Source organism: Berghia stephanieae, chromosome 3 (genome assembly GCF_034508935.2).
Source record: "Berghia stephanieae isolate SIO BIC M18660-M18661 chromosome 3, UCSD_Bste_1.3, whole genome shotgun sequence".
NCBI classification, from domain to species: Eukaryota; Metazoa; Mollusca; class Gastropoda; order Nudibranchia; family Aeolidiidae; genus Berghia; species Berghia stephanieae.
In genome coordinates this window covers 85,634,783-85,656,889 of record NC_088362.1, presented here as the reverse complement: position 1 = coordinate 85,656,889, position 22,107 = coordinate 85,634,783, and the positions used below count along the sequence as shown (strand labels likewise).

General features: G+C 35.4%; 1 protein-coding gene and 1 long non-coding RNA gene across 3 annotated transcripts; both read right to left on the bottom strand.

Annotated features, from left to right (window-relative positions):
• Positions 1 to 736: 736 nt before the first annotated feature.
• On the bottom strand, positions 737 to 4,365 carry LOC144968693 (uncharacterized). Of its 2 annotated transcripts, none has more exons than XR_013644631.1 (2): positions 4,164 to 4,346; positions 737 to 952 (listed from the first exon to the last, which is right to left on the bottom strand). It is a non-coding gene; the product is annotated as an uncharacterized LOC144968693 (long non-coding RNA). The 2 variants fall into 2 exon arrangements; XR_013644630.1 differs by lacking the exon at positions 737 to 952 and adding an exon at positions 1,765 to 3,020 and having other exon boundaries at positions 4,164 to 4,365.
• Positions 4,366 to 9,646: 5,281 nt separating this feature from the next.
• LOC144969682 (uncharacterized) lies at positions 9,647 to 21,998 on the bottom strand. The gene is made up of 3 exons (XM_078908832.1): positions 21,802 to 21,998; positions 20,538 to 20,810; positions 9,647 to 11,432 (listed from the first exon to the last, which is right to left on the bottom strand). The coding sequence occupies exon 3, from the start codon at positions 11,386 to 11,388 to the stop codon at positions 10,471 to 10,473; it is 918 nt and encodes a 305-aa protein (XP_078764958.1). The 5' UTR covers positions 11,389 to 11,432; positions 20,538 to 20,810; positions 21,802 to 21,998; the 3' UTR covers positions 9,647 to 10,470.
• Between the last annotated feature and the right edge of the window lie 109 nt (positions 21,999 to 22,107).

Genomic DNA, 22,107 nt, shown 5'->3' with positions numbered 1-22,107 from the left:
GATATTCTTTATGATAGTATAAAACACACGAGGACAATAGGATTCCACAGTCTGACGTCACGTCCGCCTAGCAACGAATCGGCTGGCTCTAAACAAAAAAAATCCGTGCTTGGTCCAGGCAAGGAATAATTGGAAAATCGCTCAAAAAACAATTTTTATCTTAAATATGGTCCAGTATTTTGTACCAGATTGTCTACACCAGTCAGAGAGTCACTCCTGCAAGTTTTACAGATTTCCAAATGGACAGGCAGACAAAAAATTGAAGAAAAAGTGGACCACTTTAGTCAGGTAAGCACGCACGCCTCGTCGAACATTTGATAGAGTTCGTAGTCCAGATCTAGGTCAAGTTCTAGCTTACGTAGACCTATATTTTATGATTAAAGTGTACAATTGCACGAAATTATAAATAAAAATACATTCCAAACTAGGTTTTTATTGAAGTTGAAGCAAAAATGATATCTCAATCGTTTTGATGTTAAGGCTGATAAACTGAATGAGAGTTAAGTTCTACTGATAAGTGATAATTTTTTTAAAAGGAGAACAAGAAGAAAGAGAATAAAATATTTGTTAACATCTTACTTTAAACTCGATACCTTTATGGCAAAATGAAAATAAATAAATAAAATAACGCAACCTCTCCCCCCCCCCCCCCCTCCCCTCACGCAGATCTCTCTCTCTCTCTCTCTCTCTCTCCTCTCTCTCTCTCTCTCTCTCTCTCTCTCTCTCTCTCTCTCTCTCTCACACACACACACACACACACACAAACACACATACTTTCCTCTTTTTTTTGGAAAGTTTCTCTGATTCTCTGCCATGCCTCCCCTCCCCGACAGCCGAGGTGGCAACTCTGTGTGAACAAAGCAAGATGGCGGCAGGGACCTCTCTCCTTTACCTGTGCCCGATTGTTGACACTCCAAAGTTTCCATCACCGCACTGTCCAGTACAGTACTGACTGAAATAAAGAGAAAACGCAAGTCTTGCCACACTCAACCCCAAGATCAACTTTAACTGTGTAAATTTAAGAATTCTTATTTTTATATATACCTAGTCAAAATCATCAAAAGAAGTAATGAGGAAGTGCGACATTTTGCTGAATGTGCGATTTCATAAAAGACAGGCGAGAGACCCACCAGTAACCTAGTCTCTTGCACACCTTTGATTTATCATGCATTGAGCTGGTGTCAAACAAGATAGTCTAAAACAAAGTACTTATCAAATTAAATAATATACCCAATATGCCCAACAGAATTATTGTTTTTTTTTTAATCTTTTCATTTCAGGTGAAAGGACAAAAGATCCAACATCATCATCAAGAGTGTGTTCTTGTCACTTCAGAGATGGTGACAAAGCCAACCTCCCTGAATTGTTTGACAGAAATAAAAATAAATTGTTTCCATCAGAGCCAGAAAGAAAGAAAAGAAAAGTGACACAAGGAATTCCCACCCCATCTCAATTGGCACCAACATCAAGAAGTCCACCACCACCACCACCACCACCACCACCACCACCACCACCACCATCATCATCATCATCATCACCATCATCATCATCATCATCATCATCATCATCATCATCATCATCATCAGCTCAACTCTCTTCATCATCATCACAAAGTCCCACCTTTAAAAAAACCGGATTCCTCATCATCATTATTTTCCTCCTCATCATCATCCTCATTATCTTCTCCCTCATCATCATCTCAACTCTCGTCACCATCATCACAGGATTCCATCTTTTAAAAAAACAGATTGTAGAACAAGTGAGGATATTTTAAATAGAACAACAAATTTAATTCAAGAACAAAAAATTACAGACAAAAATAAGGAAATAGCTAGCTTTAAAAAACCCAACTAAGTTAGATTCAACGCACTTACACTGTTTCAAGCCTTACAGAAAAAGTTCTTCGAATGGAGACAGGTGTACATTCTTTTAAAATATTTAATATTATTGTTCAATATGTTGAGTGCTTTAGAGGTAACATTATTTATTATAGTAGATGGGAAGTTCAGGAAGAGACAGTTGCATTAAAAGACCAAATTTTCATTATTACACTTATGAAACTTAGACAGAACTACGCTAACCTTCATATTTCACAATTGTTTAGCGTTAGTGAAAGTACTATAACAAATATTATACAAACTTTTATTCATGTTTTACATAAGCCATACGCTTCTCTTTGAAAATGTTATGAAGGTTACATGCCCTTCTAGACATAAAAATAAACTATCAGCTCCATCATCATTTTTAAGATTTCCAAATTGCAGAATGATCATTGATTGTACAGATGACCAAATTGCTATTCCTAAAGAAATGGATAAACAACGGTTAACTTATTCTTCTTATAGGTCCATGAATTCTGTTAAAGCTCTTGTTGGTCTAAGTCCAAATGGTGTGATAAATTTTATTTCTAAACATGATCCAGGGTCTGTCTCGGATAAGGTCATTGTACAAAATTGTGGATTACTAAAACTTTTAATTTTAAGCCCTGGAGAATTAATTTTAGCAGATAAAGGTAATAAAGGTAAAACCCCATCCTGATTCAAGATAATTTACCTCAAGGAGTAACTGTAAATATCCCTCCCTTTTTACATAATAAATTTACTGAAAATGAGATTTTATTAACAAAAGAAATTGCTTCATGTAGAATTCATGTTGAGAGGGCTAATGAAAGACTGAAAAATGTTAACATCCTCTCATATATTCCAACCATGTTAAGAGAAACATCTGATATTATTTTTCAATTTGTTGCAGCACTTGTCAATCCCCAGTCTCCTCTTATTAAGGAGATTGCATTTTGTTAGCTTTGCCATTTATTTTGTACAACACACATATTTTGTTCATCATCATCAAATCACCATTCAAAATAATGGTTTTGTAGGTCCATACATGATTTTACATGATAAACATGACAAAGTATGGCATTGTTGTATCAATGTATGTTCAATGTCATTAACATTGTTAAATAAAACCACACAAATTAGTTTTGGACTGAATCAACCCAAGGCATCATCAAGATAGATCTGTGGAAGTAAAAGAATAAAAGATTCAAATTTAGAGCTGCGACCATGCTCAATAGGCAAAAAACAAACAAACTAATAAAACGTCTGTTGTGGTCTTGTGGTATGACACTCGCTTTCAGATCAGAAGGTCCTGGGTTTGGGCCTCGCTCGGCACATAGTTGAGTCCTTGGAGAAGGCTCTTTACTCACAATCTCTCACCGTACTCAGGTGTCAAATGAGTACCTGGCGTTGTCTCTGTCCGAAAAAATTGTAATATCGCCCAACAGGCATCATGTCCCGTCTTACATGTTAAATGTTGCTGTTGGCCAGGGACCCCTTGTAAAGCACTTTGAGCACATTTAGTGGATATTACGCTGTATAAAAACTCAATTAAAAAAACAAATTAAGTGATTCTTTCATTCATCTTGCTTTGTTGATAAGGGGGAAACCCGAAACGTCCATTTTATCTGTTTTCGTATATTAAATTGAAGTTCACATTCAATTTCACAATGTTATTGATTTCTTCGAGTTTCAAGCAGCAACATTTACATTACACCTTAACCCAATAGGAAGTTTAGTTTACCGTGACTAACACTGGTCTAAATAAATCCTTTATTCATCCCATAGAGGAAATTTATCTCTAGGGTCTATTCCCAGGGAAGACTGGAATAACCACGGTGCAGCGCCGCAAATTGAGCTAGGGCGAGGTGACTTGCTCAAGGCCACACAGCGCAGCGGCGGGTGAACGAAATCGGTACCTTTCGGGTACGAAGCAAAAACCGTACCGCTGATCCACGCTGCCCCACATGAAGTATGATAAAATGTCTAGCGTGATTGGTGATTGTGATGCTCATATGAGTATTATAATAAAGGTTACAACACGATACTAAATAGTATGTAGTAGACTATAGTCAATAGCAACGAAAATTAGCGAAGCAAGACTAAGACCTCAAAGACTCAAAGTCCGTGGTCCATAAGATAAAAACACAATAATTCAATGACTCCCTCTCTCTCTCCCTAACTAAAATCGAACGTAAACAGTTAAATCTTTCCATTGGATATACTAAATCTGCCTAAACTCAAAGTAAACTGATTATTGTCCAACAGTAGTTTTACGGAGATGTGAGATTTTGAGAGTGAGAATGAGAAGACGAAATGACTTACCTTCACAGAATACTCTTTATTCTTCATGCTGGCTTGAACTTTGCCGAACATCAAGCCATCTGAGTAAGTGAAAGTCAAAACAGGACCTGACTGATGATGATTTTCACCTCGCGAGACACTTTTATGCTCATTGGAGAAGTATTTCATAAGGGCGGTGATGGAAATAGAGTTCGTGTCAGCCATTTTTCTCGACTGTTTAGAGCCAGCCGGTTTGTTGCCATGCGTTGCTGCGCAGGATTACGTCACGACTTAGGAAGCCTATTACGATAAAGAGTTCGATGCCTACATTTCATTGCAGTATTCAGACTTGACATTAAGGCCAGTTTTGACAAATCAATATTTCGTGCTCACCACAAAGCTGTTTGATCCGGTATAACAACAAGGAGTCCAACCATGTAATGTACACTCCAGGGTTGAATCGCTGAAGCTGAGGATTTAATCAAACATGACAAGACCCACCACGTCTATATGCGGGGGTGAGCGGATGTCGAATAGTGAATTTAACCAGTTAACTGCCATACTCTGGAATATCACGCAGCAAAATATTTGACCAGAAAACGTATCCTTCACAAATCGATCGGGTTAAATGACCCACATCTTGGCAACAAGTCTCAAACCTGGGACCTTCGCGAAGTATCAGGTTTGAGAGTTAATGCCAAGATGTGGGTTATTTAAATCAATCGATATTTGAAGGAAGAGTTGTTGTTTTTTGTTGTTATTTTTGGGCCAAATGTTTAAATTCATGTTTTTCCAGAGTCCGGGAGTTGACTAGTTAATACAAAATGATCAGAAATATGAAATTTTGGATTTATGAATTTCCCAAAACTTTATTCATTCAATTTATAAAAGCACATAGATAACTGAATTCAGTTTTTACATTTTAAAACTATAAATTCCATTTTCAGCATCAATATCATTCCGACGTAATATCGGTTTGAGTTGAGTCACATATTATTAATTTCTACTTGATATACATTGAAATGACCACAACTTGTCATCTGTTTTTCAAATCCCGAGAGTGTTACTTAATCTGTTAAAACGGTGTTATTCGAATAATTTATTTTGAGCCATGACAAAAAAAGAGCAAAAACCAAAATAATAAGAAAAAAAAAACCCGAAAAAAACAACAAACCAAACCAATAACCCCCCCCCCCCCAAAAAAAAAAAACAAAACAAAAACAAACAAAAAAAAAAACAAACAAATAAACAAAACCAAAAAAAAAAAAAAGAACAAAAAACAAAATCGATGGGATTGCATTTGATTCTTTATTTCTTTGATTTCAAGATTTCCCACTGCTTCCCAAAGTTAAGCTCACATTAATGATAATCGCTGAGAAAAGACAATTGGCAGGATTGTCAAAAGATATAATATAGTCACGTCTCTCCAATCCGAACACCACAGTTCCCAGCATTTTGTCCGGAATACAAAGACATCCGGATTTGATTCGGTCCCAAAAGTGATAAAACGAAAAAAAAAAATTCCTTCCGCAGGCCACCTGTCCGGATAATGGGGACATCCAGATCGTGGAGTTCCGGATTAGAGAGATGCGACTGAATAGGCCGCTCCAAAACTTAATGTTTAATATGATTTTTTTAAAAATCCGATATTCTGTTTCCAAATTAATTATTAATTTTATGTAAAAAAAATAAAAAAATAAATAAATAATCGTGAAATGTATCGTGAAATAGTTACATGTATGGTGCAATCTTTAAAATCACAAAATGATGGCAGTTTATGGCACATGTAGACTAATTCACTGATTCATTACTACGTCACAGTAAAACAAGATATGCTCTAAAGATAATTGTGTACCTCAATTCGGTATAACCCATATCAGGCCAGATACGGCAAAGCAAGACACGCCCTAAAGATAATTGCGTACCTCAATTTGGTATAACCCATATCAGGCCACAGACGGCAAAACAAGACATGTAATAATAATAATGATAATAATAATAATAATAATAATAATAATAATAATAATAATAATAATAATAATAATAATAATAATAATAATAATAATAATAATAATAATAAATAATAATAATAATAATAATAATAATAATAATAATAATAATAATAATAATAATAATAATAATAATAATAATAATGCTGAAAACTTATATAGTGCTATAACCCCGAGACATCAGACTCCAAGCGCATGTCCTACAGATAATTGCGTACCTCAATTTGGTATAACCCAAGTTATTATACAAGACATTCCATGAAGATAATTGCGTAGCTCAATTTGGTATAACCCATATCAGGCCAGAGACGGCAACTACCTTTAACCAGTTTACTGACAAAATATGGAGGAAAAAAAAACATGGTAAAAATGTATTTATTGATTTGGCCAGAAAACTTGTCCTTCAAATATCGATTGATTTAAATGACCTTTATCTTGCCAAAAATCTCAAACCTGGGACTTCCCGAAGGGTCATTTAAATCGATCGATATTTGAAGAACGGGCTTTTTGGTCAAATGTTTAAATGTGTATGTGTGTGTGTATGTGTGTGTGTGTATGTGTGTGTGTGTGTGTGGAAACCGACATTTGCGTTTTTCTATCTAGTATCCCAATAATATTATATCGATGACGGCATACACTCTTTAGTAAAATGAGCAAGGTTAAGATACATGATGACTTGAATTTTCGTGGCCAAACGACACAGATCTAACGATGTTTAATAGGTCAAATTATATCTTTTTTTTTCTTAGAAAACTTGATAGTTTGTATCTTGCTTAAAGTTTAAATTGTCAAATATTAGAAGAATCAATATTAAAGATGTATTTATTTGATTATGAGAATTTAATATTGGTGTAACACTTTTAGGTCATTTCAGTGACAGATTAAAGGGTTATGGAGGGATAGACATGGCACTTTCAGATTTTCAACTTTATTTATTTATTTATTTATTTATTTATTTATTTATTTATTTATTTATTTATTTATTTTTAATTAATTAATTTATTTATTAAGTGGGGCGGGAAAATGGTCTTTGAAAAATAACAACAGCAAAAAACAAAACAAACAAAAAACAACAACAAAAAACAAAAAACAGTCAAAAACAAAACAAACAAAAACGACAATAACAAAAAAAAACAAAAAAAAAAAACAACAAAAAGACATATATTATTAGTCAACAGTCGGAAGAGGTCAAATATACCTCTGTTAAAACTGGCAAGAAAATAAGCATTACATTTCAATAGGCAATTATTTGCCCTTTCTATAAGGTACACACAAGATGTCAAGCAAGATAGTTTTAAAAAAATCCATCAAACAAAACAAAACGGGAGTATTTTCCAAGAGCCATTTAATCTTTCCGTATCTTCTTTCTGACTAATCAAAATGTCTCATCCAAAAAAAAAACAAAAAAAACAACAACAACAAAACAACAACTTATTAACCCCCCCCCCCCCCCCCCCTTAAAATAATGAAAGAATGCAATCAGATGACTACCGCAGACAAAATATTGGTCACAAAATAGACATACAATTGAGCGAGGATTCAAAAGAGTAAAGACATCAACTGCCTTGGACACATCCATCTTAATTTCTTCATCCTGGCAATGGATGCCAACTGGGGAATAGGGAAAATTAAAAGGTCTCATTCAAGGAAAAACGCAGAGATTTTCGTGAAATATAAGAAAAAAATAAAGTGTGATTGAAGAACCAGTATAATATGTTGACTCTCATACAGAAGGGAATATTGACGCGGTTACTATGCAGGGATACAACCATTTTTTAAAACAATATAATTTAAAACCAAGGACTGCTTGTCTAAAACACAAGTTCCACAAAAAGTAACACCGTAATATTATACTAAACAAGAATACAGACACAACTTTAGAGAATACCACGACAGCACATTTGCAACACCATTATGAAAGACAGTGGCACACACACAAAAAACTATCCTATAGAACAATCCGTTTGTTGAACAAAGTTCTGTGAAAAATTACAGAATCTCAGCACTTATTAAAATGTTAGAAGCCAATAGTAAAATAATTATAGTAGGTAAACATATACGAACTATGCAGAACGGGAAAATGTCTTATTTTGTACATTTTATTCATGAAAATATCAAAGTGACAATAGGGAGCAGGCACTGGTGTATGATACAGATCTGATAAAGTGTGTATGAAACAGTGTTAGACAAAACAAGAAAGAAGAATACACTGGCACATACACACTTTTCAGATATGTATATTCCAATAAAATTGAACCAACTTGAAGAGTTAGAACATTATTGCAACATATAAAAGAATAAATCAATATGGAATACCATTGAACTCACTTCAGAGCCAAAATGTAACATTTGTGGAAAATTATGGAAAATTATTCGATGAATAAATTACACATGGAAAAATGTGATGGTATTTCATACATATGTAATTACAATGACAATTCATATAATTGTCATAATTGCAAATTAGGGCATTCTGTGTTTTGATAATTTGATGTGATACGTTTCCACAAAAACTCGCGCACCTACTCAATAACTTTCATTTTCTCATTATCTCTATTTCTATCACTATACGTCTATTTATCTATCTATCGATCTATGTATGTATGTATGTCTGTATGTATGTATGTATGTATGTATGTATGTATGTATGTATGTATGTATGTATGTATGTATGTATGTATGTATGTATGTATCTATCTATCTATCTATCTATCTATCTATCTATCTATCTATCTATCTATCTATCTATCTATCTATCTATCTATCTATCTATCTATCTATCTATCTATCTATCTATCCTTCTATTTAGCTATCTATTTATCTTTCTACCTCTATTTATCTATCCATATCGATTTGTCTGTCCTCACCCTTTCATCATCTCTTAATTCTTTCTCTCTTCGATCTCTCACTCTCACCTTTTTTACCTTCCCATCACACATTTTTCTCTTCTGTCTATCTTTCTCTCTGTTTATGTTTATACACACACAAACACACACAATACACACACACACACACACACATATATATATATATATATATATATATATATATATATATATATATATATATATATATATACATGCTAACTTTCTTATTCAAAAAGCCAACAGAACTAGTTGATTCATAAAGTCAACAGATTTCAATACTCCAAACATACTTCTATGCTCCAAACAAACTGTGAATTGCCTTGCGGCCGGTACAATGCTCTGGGTCAACGTAGTAATGAGATGCAATGGCCTCGAACCTTTTTATGTCGTATTCTCTTTCATCAGATCTAATATCACCATGGTACAGCCTCACAACTGAATGAACAGATTAGTTGTGAAAAAAAATAGATAAAAGAATCCTGGTTTGACGAGAAAACGATCTCAATTTAATTTGGGATATGGATTCAATGACCACCTCATCAATCTCACCTCCTTCCCCCCCCCCCCGCCCCCTTGTGGAAATAAATTAATAAGATTAATCGGGAAGAGAAAAGATCCCAGCTATACATCAGTTATAAACGTGTTTGAATCTCAAAACTAGATACATGAAGTAATAAAAAAGACACTTTAGTTTTAGAAGTATCAAGAATAATATATGATTTGTATGCGCTTGTTTTAATGCGTTTGCGATAAATCATGCCCACACCAGAGTTAGGCTTGATTTCAACTGTTATATCATCCTTTCAAAAACAGAATTGTTTTAAAAAAACAAAAGTTTCCTTAATCAATATTTTCATATAGTGTCGACGGGCTAAAAACATACTGGAATGCATATTTTTACTATATACATGCGTTTATTTTCTGAGCACCGAGCACTACAATATGAACATATTCAATATTCTTTATTAGATTCTACATATTATATAACACTTTCAAATCATATCTTTTAAAATTGTGTTGTCATAGCAAAGCGTTATTTACAGTTAAAGGTAATAGTAACTGTCACCATTATAATCCCATTCTTCAGGGAAGGTAATCCGCATGCAAAATTGATGTCTCAAAATATAGGATTGAGCACACTGCGATGATGTACTCTTCCACTTCGTTTTTATGAACAAAAGAGTCAAATTTTAAAATGCGTATTCATCTGGAAATGATATATATCTTAGAACTGATATTGCACAAGATGTAATATATCAACGTAAAAAAAGAATAATAGAAAAGTTTGTCATTTTAAAAAGAATATTTTTAAAAATCAGAAGAGAACTGAAAATATCAAAATCTATCTGCTCTTTGATAAGAACACTTGACGTGAAGGTTATCTTTGGAAGCAATGCTGTCTGAATGAAGCCCGTACTAATAAATGACCATCTTGATACGCAACAAAGTTTGAGTGAGACCCGAAGTAATATATTAAAATAGCAAATTTTGCATTGGGTATATATGCGCTAAAGACGAACACAAGACGGCTTTTTGACTGTGTCGAGCTCCATTTTTATAATTAAGACTGGGTGGAATGCAATATTCTGGGTTAAACTGACGTCGAACAATAAGATCCATTCGAGCAGGAACAGGAACGATAACCCCTTCATACATGGCTGTCGCCAGGGGTACGACATATCTCTTCTCGTATACCAGACTGTTGAATTCGTAATGAGTCAAAGCCCAAATATAATCCTCATTTTCGGTAAAGAAAAAAATATCCACGAATGGGAATTTCTTGCCCTCCTTAAAAACTTTCCATGCCATGAATGGTTTTGTTTTAAGCGTCACTCCCTCGATACACGACAAAACTTGTCTGACAGTTTTCCAGTGGGTAACATTGGTTACAATATCGATATCTGTATCCCAGGGCGTTCTTCCTGCATGGCGATAGACGCCGAGTAACGCACCGTTGCAGAAGAAAAATGGAACATTGGCTTTTTCTAAAGCGTGGGCGACAACTAGGTACATCCACATGAAGTCGATTCTATCTTGGTAAGATACTCCTGGAAGAAATCGGGCGTTGCTGGGGTCGTGGAAAAACTCGTTTTCTTCTGTAGCTTTTGGATAAGACAGAAGATTGGCATAATTAAGGACATCCTCAGGTTGTAGACTGGGAGGGACTTTCTTTGGACAGTTTAGCAGATCCGTTACGTTTTCTGGACGTTTTGGATTGTACATTCGTAGGAGGTCGTGTGTTGAGATAGTTTTCCATCGGTAAGGCCAGAAAGGGTAAAAGAGGATATTCCGGACAGGTGTCAAAAAGTAGAGGCAAAAGAGAAGAAAAAAGAAAATCATGGTCACATACAGAAGAATGATCTTCGCCCTTCGAAGTATTACTCGATTCATTTTCCTCCTTGGTAGTTTGTATCATTTAGTTCTGGCGCCTCTTTCTGAAAGAAATATTTGGGTTTGGGTAAGAATAAAAAGTGATAAGTATGATAGAATGACTTAGATAATAAATCAAAGTAAGCATGTTTGTTTTTTTTTTAAACTTTCAATTAGTGACCAAAAAAAAAAATGAAAATCTGTACAAAAAAAAATAAAAATGCGACCTTCTTATGCAGCACTGGTTTAATATAAAGATCTGAAAAAGTGTGTTTAAAACAGTTCCAGACAAAGCAAAAAGAAAAATACAAGAAAAAAAATCATCCTAAAAAATCAGCCTGCCTAGATTGGGGATCGAATCTCAGACCTCCTGATTACCAGTCAGACAACCTACCATTACACCACAGAGGTGTACCCGTGAGTTGAGAAGGCTTAATGCCTATATTCTTTACAAAAGAAAATACTCTTTCACATCTTTATTCATCCGAAGTGCCCACACAAAGATCAACTCTGTTCGTGATGCGGTTTTGGTTATGGAAACAACCAATAAGTCTCAATGTGCCCTAGTTGTTTTGAGCTAGACAATGAGATGATCAATACGACAAATTCTAAAGCAAGATTTAGAGCGGAGCGACATTGGTTCTAAACAGGATAAGGCAGCATCCCACGTTGCCACATAGGTCATGCATTGACTAAACTTGAGCTTTTCTATGGCGCTATATCCACTAAAGGTGCTCAAAGCGCTTTACAAGGGGTTCCTAGCCATCAGCAACACCATTTCACACGTTTTTTTCACGCCCGTTAGGCGATATGACATTTTTTTCGGACAGAGACAACGCTGTTAACGAACAGGTAATCATTTTACACATGGATACGGTGCGAGAATGTGGGTAAAGACCCTTTTCAATGGACTCAACTGTATGCTGCTCAGAGCGGGACTCGAACTCAGGGCCGTCCGATCTAAAGGCCAGTGTCATGCCACTAGTCCACATAGCCGCACAAACGCCCATTTTGAATACATGGAAATCAGATCACCCATGAGGTCTCCATTGTCCAGTTTTGAGTCCACAGGATTTTCATCTGTTGGGATGACCAAAGGACAAGCTGTATGGTCGAGCTTTCATTGATATTCAGAACCTCAATTGTTGAAGATGTGAGGGAAATTTCCCAATTTCACAATGTCAACACATAACTATGTTGTGCGAGTTCAAACTTGCATTTCTCGAAAAGAGATGTATCTGGAACATGTGCTATAATCCAATAACTCGTGTCATTGTCAAGTATATTATTTTTAATAGAAGTGGATAGTTTCTAAATGTACTGGTAACCCGTTGTGGCGGGTGTGGTTGATTTGTTGTCACTTTAAAAAATAATGTCAGTAGAGAGATGTGCACAGGATGAAAGATACCATTTCCTAAAAGAAAAACACAAACTGGACTATTTCCTTTAGACAAAGAACCCAAAACTAGGACCTGCATAAATCCTTTAACTTGAATTAAATAAATCCTTAAATAGGTAAAGGACAACAACTTATGTAAAAGAGATCGAAAAAAAATTGTAGGATGGCTTAATAAGAGTTGGTCTACCTTGTGCATTAACAGAAAGTAAAGCCCCCGTCCAGAATTATTTCACATTAAATTATAAAGCAACAAAATAAAAATCTAACTGTCCCAACACGAGCGTGTGCTCTCAGTACCTGTCACCTCTTTCACGTCAAGGTGATTGATATTAGCTTGAATTATCCTTAAATCCTTAAATAACAGTGCAGGACACTAGAACATGTAGGCATAAATGAATTCGTTTATCTTATTGAATGCAAACAATGGAATCAGATGAGGCCGAGGTGATTCGTCTACCCTTGGACCATTTATAGATTTTAGTATGCTATTTAGTAACTTGTCTAATATTGACTCGCAAATCAATAACAAATAGCAGTAATCATCACAAAAATATAGAAGTTTCGTGAGCCTATATTCATAGGTTGTTCAAACTTTCTTTTAATGTCTAGTTAAGAAATAAGAAATATGAATGATAAAAGCACTCGGCAACCACAGAATTAAAAGATAGTTAAAGTAATGTTTCGTGCCCTGCCCTTCGTTGACAGGCATTGTTGAGTAAATAAGTTTATGAGTTCTGTATTCCCGTAGCTATTTCAAGTGACCCAAATATTTCTCTCATCAGAGATTTCAAATCCTTTTGGTAAACACAATGAAATCAAATAAGTATCATTGTTGGTGCTGTGTTGTAGGGTTATTTTCGTGTGAAAAGAGACGAATGAATACAATTGTACGGTTTAGGTCTTTATTTCTGCCGTGATAGGGAAGAAAGACGCATATCGGTATCTAGGTCAAATTGACATTTTCTGGAATTTACATACTTGAGAGAAAGGCGCATTTTTCTATCTGGGTTTGGTAACTCAATCGTTGAAAATAAAAAAGCTGTTTCGTTTTGAAAATATGCGACTTGACCTAATTTGGTTTAAATTCGTTTCGAGGAATGACAGATCGACGCATATTGAATGTGGATATGACAGAAGGTCGCATTTTGTAATATGCGTCTTTTTCTCTTATTCGTACACCGAATGACATTATTTGTCTTTCACAAAAAGACACATTTGGGATATGCGACTTTCTGCCAAGACACTCTCCAAAAACTAAGATTGCGTCCGTTTGTATTACGACTGGTGACGGTGAAAAGAACAATTTTCATCAAATAGTCAATCATCAAAGACGTACGAATAACTTGTTTTGGCGTGAATTCTTAATTTCCTCGGGTGAGTTTTATCTTTTTCCTATTCAAGTGATCAAAGATTTTATGTATATAATCATATAATTACTTGTCATATATTAGGGAGGATGTTTAATAATTATTTGCTATTGACGGTTTATCTGTGTTTGTGATATTTAACTTGGACAAATGTTGATTTACATGCTAATAGCACTACTGTTATTGTTATTACATGTACTATATTTATGATTATCATTATGATGACAATTATTAATATTAATGTTATTATTATAATCATCATCGTTATATCACTATGAAAGTAGAAGCTGTAGAATAAGTAGTAGTCGTATTAGTAGTAGCAGTTAAAGCATTTGTATGTACATTAGTAGTAGTAGTAGTAGTAGTAGTAGTAGTAGTAGTAGTAGTAGTAGTAGTAGTAGTAGTAGTAGTAGTAGTATTAGTAGTAGTAGTAGTATCAGTAGTAGTAGTAGTAGTAGTAGTAGTAGTAGTAGTAGTAGTAGTAGTAGTAGTAATAGTAGTAGTAGTAGTAGTAGTAGTAGTAGTAGTAGTAGTAGTAGTAGTATAGTAGTAGTAGTAGTAGTAGTAGTAGTAGTAGTAGTAGTAGTAGTAGTAGTAGTAGTAGTAGTAGTAGTATTCTAGTGTATCAAATAGACGCCCACCCCCCATCCATTAATTTTCGGAATTTTCGCGAACCTCCCCTCCCTCCTTTTGATCTTATTAAACTTAAAATTCCTTCTTAAATAGACAAAATAGTGTCCCTGTAATTTGCTGTGGTTGAATTCTTCGGTCAAACCCCCTTCTTTGGTGAAAATGAACAACCCCCCCCCCCTCCCCCATCTCCCCCGGCTTTCTACTAAAGTGCGCACTCCCACCTTTCCATTGAAATTTGACCAAACTGCGCACCCCCTTGCTTGGGATCAGGACAGTGGGAAAAATAATAAAACCAATCGGGCCTGAAAACCAACCTAGGACTGTGTCGGACTCGTTACCTTCTGAATCAAAGTGAAAACCTTAACTACTGAGACAATAAGTCTCTAGCTATGCATCCAATTAGCCCTCAATAACCTGTTTCAATATTCTTTTGGGAAAGGCAAGCAACTGTAACTCAATACCATATCATAACAACGTTACTTTATGATAACGATTATTTTAATGAATAAGTCCACTCCCGTTCAATTTTTGAATATCCATATTTATATCTCTTTCATCAGATATGATCGAACCCCTAAAAGAGGTACCGGTACCTCCACCTCAGCCAACCCAGATTAAATAAATCATGACAATCAGACTCCAGTGATTCCGATATTGACATTCCATTGAAACAGCTAGCTCAGATCAACAGTGAAACCTCTATCAGGAGGAATTACATGATGTATGAGTGCCATAAAAGCAGAGAAGAAAAGATTTAAAGAAACCACAGACAAGAAGAAAAACGGAGGAGACGAGCTAGACGAGCTAGATAGGTTTACCTCAACACCGATATGAGTAGTGCAGTAGAAGCACGTAAACTGGCTGTTGAGATTAAAGAAGCAGATGCAAACGATATGGATTTTGTGTTGAATTTACCATTGAGAAACAAAGTTTAGATAGTGACTCAGAATTTGAAATGTATTTGGAACTTGCTTCTAAATATATCGCCGAAACCTAGAGTTCCATTTGCTGAAGAGGAAGAGTATTTGTCCGAAACTGCTACGCCGGCATTCTTTACCGGTTTAGGAGAAATATCTGAAGGAGAGCATGTTCCAGGTGTGTCATCGATTATAGAGACCATGCGAGCAGAGCCAGCTTTAACTAGTGAAGCAATAACTACACCAGATCCAGAAATAGAGACAGTGTCAACTCACTGAAAAAAGAGAAAGCACAAGACGCCGATACAAAAAGCAGACTAGGAAATACACAAGCTTTTGCGAATGAGAGAAAAGCATTCGATCTTGGAAGGTTGTGTGAAGACCTGCTTCAAAAAATGCCGTGACAGATTCTTGGAGTACCAGCGACAGGAACTTAACAGATGTTTTGGGGAGAGGATTGGAAGGACCAGCGCAAATTTTGTACGGACTTGGGTAAGTAAAACAGAATGCAGAGATCAGGGCGAAGGCATTCTTTCCAAGGAGAAAATTTCCTAGTCATGTACATGCAAATATACAATGAAACAGGAAGATGGAGTCTTCCATCCCGTGTGCAAAAAGTTCTTCCTTACTACTCTCGGATTCAAAGCTAATAATGGCAAACTGATAAGGAGCGCTTTCAAGGATGTCGGTGTTAACGACAACAATGTCATAGAAGTACCCCTTGTTGACAGTTGTGGACGTCATAGTCCCTGGCACAAGATTATCCATGAACACATAGAGAAATATAAAGCAAGCATTTTTCATTATAGACGTGAGCACGCGCCCCTCAGGAGATATTTACCATCTGATCTGATCATCAATGATATGCACGAAAACTTTTGCGCTGTCACTAGAAAAGCCATATCAAAGAAACTCTACTATTCTGCATTTAAAGAACTTAACATCTCACAAGCTGTACTTGGTCAAGAAGAATGTGAAAAATGTAAGTCCTTCTTGTTGCACAAACAACTATGCAACTGTGAAGAAAGGTGTGAACTGTGTGCCGAAAAAAAATCATCCATCGGACACGATACAGAAATACTAGAAAGAGGTATCAACGGGATGCAGATAAGAACGAAAACGCCAACACAGCCCATTCAGTGTTTGCCGCTGATCTGCAAAAAGTAATTTTGCTGCCGAGAATGAATCAGTTTAACAGAATCATTTTCACAAGCAGATTGGTCTTATTCAATGAAACATTTGCACCAGTGGGCTGCAAAAAAAAGTGAAAAGGACATTGCCGTGATATGGAATGAATCAATTTTAGGACGAAAAGATGAAGACCTTGCATCAGCTTCTTACCTAATATATAAGCGTGATGCCGAATCTGTGACGCTCTCACTGGATAACTGTAGCGCCCAAAATATAAATTGTACCCTTTATACTATGTTACTTCATCTTGTAAATGATTCGACTACTACAAAAGCAACCACATCACAATCGACTATTTCGAGCCTGGTCATACTTTTATGGCAGCTGACTCCACCCATGCCGGAATCCAAAGAGTTCTGAGACAGAAAGACGACAAAATCTTTGATCTCAATGAATTTGAAGAATGTGTCGTAGAAGCAGGCTGCCAGACAATGCCGTTGAGGTTTAATGACTTTGCCAACTGGGATTCTGGAGTCAGTAGTTATCTATTGAGCAAAGCTGACAATCGTCCCTACCTAGCTAAGGTTGTTCGTGCTGAATTCAGGCGAGGATCACCAAAGATACTCTTCTTCAAAATAGCTTTGAAGAAGATACCTTCAACGAATGTGACATTCTGAAACGCGGATTTGCTTGTACGCCAAAGTTTCGTACAAAACCCAGGGGTGTAGGATTTACAAGAAGGATGAGATCGTGAAACAACTTGTGGGTTTGACGCCCCCCCCCCCCCCCCCAATAAACGAAAGTACTGGATAGACATACCAACCAGCTCCACGAGTAAAAATCTTTGCAAATCCTACAAGTGAATGTCCCTTCATCATTCACTGACTAGTTGGAAACGTTGCTCTTCCAAACAATGTGTACGAGCATGCAAATTTAATATCTAAGTAATGATTCAATTCATTATCTAAAGAGAAGAGATGGAATATAATATGTATGTGATAATATTAGCAATGATTACAAAAGCAAACTCCGTGTTAGCGAACTATAACGAAAGAGGGAGAGAAAGAGAGTTAGTACTAGTTATACAAATAATGCTAATCAAATCACTGCAAATGAAAATATTATGAAAATTTACATGACTGGTGCGATCGTTCTGAACTAATAAAGCATGTTCAGCTTGATATCCTATATGTTTTTGATTGGTTTCTTCTGATTATTCTAGGGACCTGTGATTATGATGTTTTTGCTTATTAAAGCTTACCATTGGGCGATATGCGTCCTCAAATGACACTGTATATCAATATGCACACTACCGCTAAATTAGCCCATGTCTATGACAAACAGACGCAAAAACAATATGCGTCCGTTTGTCACAACACTGGATACACATCCGAAAGTGCGATGGACGCATAATATTTTTGCGTCTATCTGTCAAAGATATGTGTCAATCAATTTTCAATCAAGGATTTGGCAAAAGGTCTTTTGGTGAATTACACAGTTGATACAAATATTTTGGTTTTCAAGTTCCTTGAATAAAATAACAAAAAAAAATTATCTTTAATTGCCTATTAATTCTTTTAGATTCGAGCCAATAGTTACAATGTTATTAAGTAAAACAGTTTTTTGCGTTTCCTGAAAAAGTAGGTTTTCCCGTTATGCGTCTTTTTCTCATATCACGGCAGATTCTGAGTCGAAGATAGATTAAACTGACCCCTAATTTGTTAGCAAGCCTTTAACTTTAACTCGAGTCTTTCATCTTATCTCGGAAAGAAGCCACGGGTTTAAGACCTTTTGTGGGACAGAGTAGAAGCCATCTTAATTAAAAGATTTTGAACAAAACTTTGCAGGCCATAATGAATAACGTGTTTTGTCATTGCACAGGAAATATGGAACTATACTGCCGAACTCTGAAAATCTCCAACATTTTAAAAAGATTGGCCAGATAACTCATCCAATGAATATCGATCGAATAAATTGTAACCTATCGATATTTGACGGATGAGATCCCTGGTCAAAACTTAAATTATTTTTTTTTCAGTGTACGGAATTATTCATTTGACATTGGTCAGGTATCAATCAATTGGAACAACCATGCTGCACGAGCAACTTAAAAAACATGTCGTTGCTTAGGGTGGACAGTGCGATATGTTTTCTGTCAAAATAGAGCAGTATCTTGAAAAAGGAAAACACACTCATTCCAGATAAATATCTTTGGGTTTTAGATAGAAATATTGTCATATCAATTCTTAAAAATTTTATCAGGTCAATTCAAATGTCAAAGCACAATATTCTTTCCCATATCTCTCATAACGACCTATTGCCACAGCTGCATCTCCCATAAACAAATTAATGTTGAAGACTTCTGTGATCCACAGCACATAACAATAATAATAATAATATTTTTAATATTTTTTGTCTCAAAGACTATGCAATGTCTAATGTACAATATATTGTTACTTATGTTTTAAGGGCGTTTAAGTAACAATTAATTGGTCCATTTTAAAACCCTATAACTGATATTAAGATGATAGAATTGCGCCCCGTTTTAATTGTTACTATTCTACGCATGCTCATTTGTTAATCTGTAGAAATTGTTATGATTTCATTGTTGTAATGCAGACGTTACCACGCCTGGTAAGCCATCTTACTTAATTTAACATTGTTGTATTCTATGTTGGTTTGAGAGTGTTACCATCCCAAAATGTTGTCATATTAATGATGGGTAATCAAATCCTTTCTTTAAAAAATATAGCATTGTGGAGAACATTGTGCTTATTTGAGTCAATAAAAAAATTGATACGGCGCACAACTCTACTGAAAGATTTAAAAATTAGAAATGTATTATTTACAGATAGTTAAACAGATAACTTGATTTCCTTTTATAATTTAAAGTCAGTTTGAAAGTTCGTTGAGTCAAACAGATAATATCATAAAATATGTACCGACGACACTTGGCTCCCAAAATCAACTAATTTTGACACTGTAAAAAGTTGTCAATTTGCGTCATCTATTTATGACATCAAGTATTATTATTACTTCCGTTGTGTTGTTGATTTAGCGGTGATCAGTTTTGTTATGATATGTTTGTGTGTGTGTGTGTATGTTTGTGTGTGTGTGTTGTGTGTGGTGTATACACGTGTGTGTGTCTGTGTGTGTGTGTGTGTTGGCATTTTTCAGCAAAATCGTGGCATTCATAGTGATATTATTCACTTGATCACATGAAGATATTTCAGTCGCCATTTTGATTCTTTTTTTACTATTAGGGTTAGCTCGAGAGGTTAGTCATAAGTGTTATTAAAGGTGCTAGGGTGTTTGTTTTTCCATAAGTTAAATAAAGGGGAGACATTCCGAACGCTCCTACATCCCCAGTATTCTTTGAATTTGTATTTTCACCGTTGATATTTTGTCAGGCATTTATTTATTCAGTTTGTCATATAGAAGTATTTTAAAAACTCTAGAACAAACCTTGATAGATTTGTGAAAGTTTAAAATTTCCTAATTTGACCATTGTTTTGATTTTCGGCCGCCATTGTGATTTGTTAAGTATTGAAAGGTAGTGCAAAGCAGTCCGAGAGCTGTTTTTTTTCTATTAGGGTTAGCTCAAGAGGTTAGTCATAAGTGTTATTAAAGGTGCTAGGGTGTTTGTTTTTCCATAAGTTAAGTAAAGGGGAGACATTCCGAAAGCTCCTACATCCCCAGTATTCTTTAAATTTCTATTTTCACCTTTGATCTTTTGTCAGCACGGTGGTAGAACAGCACATTCAACGTTCAAAATTCCAATTCCAATAACGGATAACAGCACCTGTAGCATCAGTCGCCAATCAGACACAGCTAAGTTACTGAAGAGTAGTTCTCTCATAATTTGGGATGAAGCACCTATGATGGACAGGCGTGTGTTTGAATGTGTGAGCAGGACATTTTGTGACATAACAGGCAGTTCAAAACCTTTTGGGGGCAAAGTCGTTGTACTTGGATGGGATTTTCGGCAAATTCTACCTGTTGTTAACAAAGGAAGTGAAGCTGATATATTAAGTGTCACACTTAACAAGTCAATTATTTGGAATTTTGTCACCATTTTTCACATGAACAAGAACATGAGGGTTACTGATGACAATAACTGTTTTGCAAATTGGCTTCTCCGCATCGGAAATGGTACAGAGCCGGTTTTCAGCGAATTAGGAAAGTATTCTGTTAAATTACCTACAGCGCTGTGCCTTCCTGCGGATGAACGTTATCTATCAGAGAGAGCAATTTTGACTACCACCCATGAAAATGTTGACAAAATAAATGCAGCCGTTCTGTCCAGGTTGACCTCATCAACTGAACAAATTTACCGCAGTGCTGATTCCATTCAAAGTGACTCTGACATCAACTTATACCCGATTGAATTCTTGAACGAATGAAAATAGTTCTTTCCCCGCGAAATTGCGGGCTTTTTACTAGTTGTTTAAATCCACGTTGCTACATTTGTTGTAAATATGTACACACTGGCCCTTTGGAAAACTTTTTATAAAACAACATATTAGTTTTAGAGAAATAAACCAAAAAGGAAAATAACAAAGATAAAGAAAGATAGAAACAACAACAACAAATCGAGAAACAAAAAAAAAAGAGAAAGAAAGAAAGAAAAAACATACACGAACATTTTAAAAATGAAAAAACAACAACGAAAAACATAACAAAACAAAAACAAAAACAAAAACAAAATCAAAAACAAACAAAAAACAAAAAAAAAAAACAAAAAAAACAAAAAAAAAACAAAAACGGAATAAACATTTTCAACCACCTTTTTCGTTTGACACAGTACTAGGAAAGAAAATATATCGCTTATACAAGGGTCCAGTCTTAGAATCCTGATTATTTGAATTGCTCAACTATAATCCATTCAATTCAACGGAGACAATAAGGAACTAAACTTTGTCTACCACATTATAAAAATGTCACCATATAAAATTCAACTATTTAACATCACACTCCATAAACTTACGCAGTGACCCAAAAAGTAAGAGGAAAACAGGTCACTCCAGTCTTATCGATTGAGGAATTTCGAGACCGGCAATGTGGATTTGTATCGTTCCGTCGTGCACCAAAAATTATTGGATCCAGTCCGCGAAATTGAAAACTTTTCACTATTCTATTTATTCGCTACTTAGGTTTCCATTAGCTTTCGACATTCTAGTTGACAAGGAAAAGAATGGAAGCAAAATAGGAAATAGAAAAGAATTTATGCCATTCATTGTTGTTGGGTAAGCGTCTGACCATGTTTGGACTAAGGATCATTATTCTAAACCCG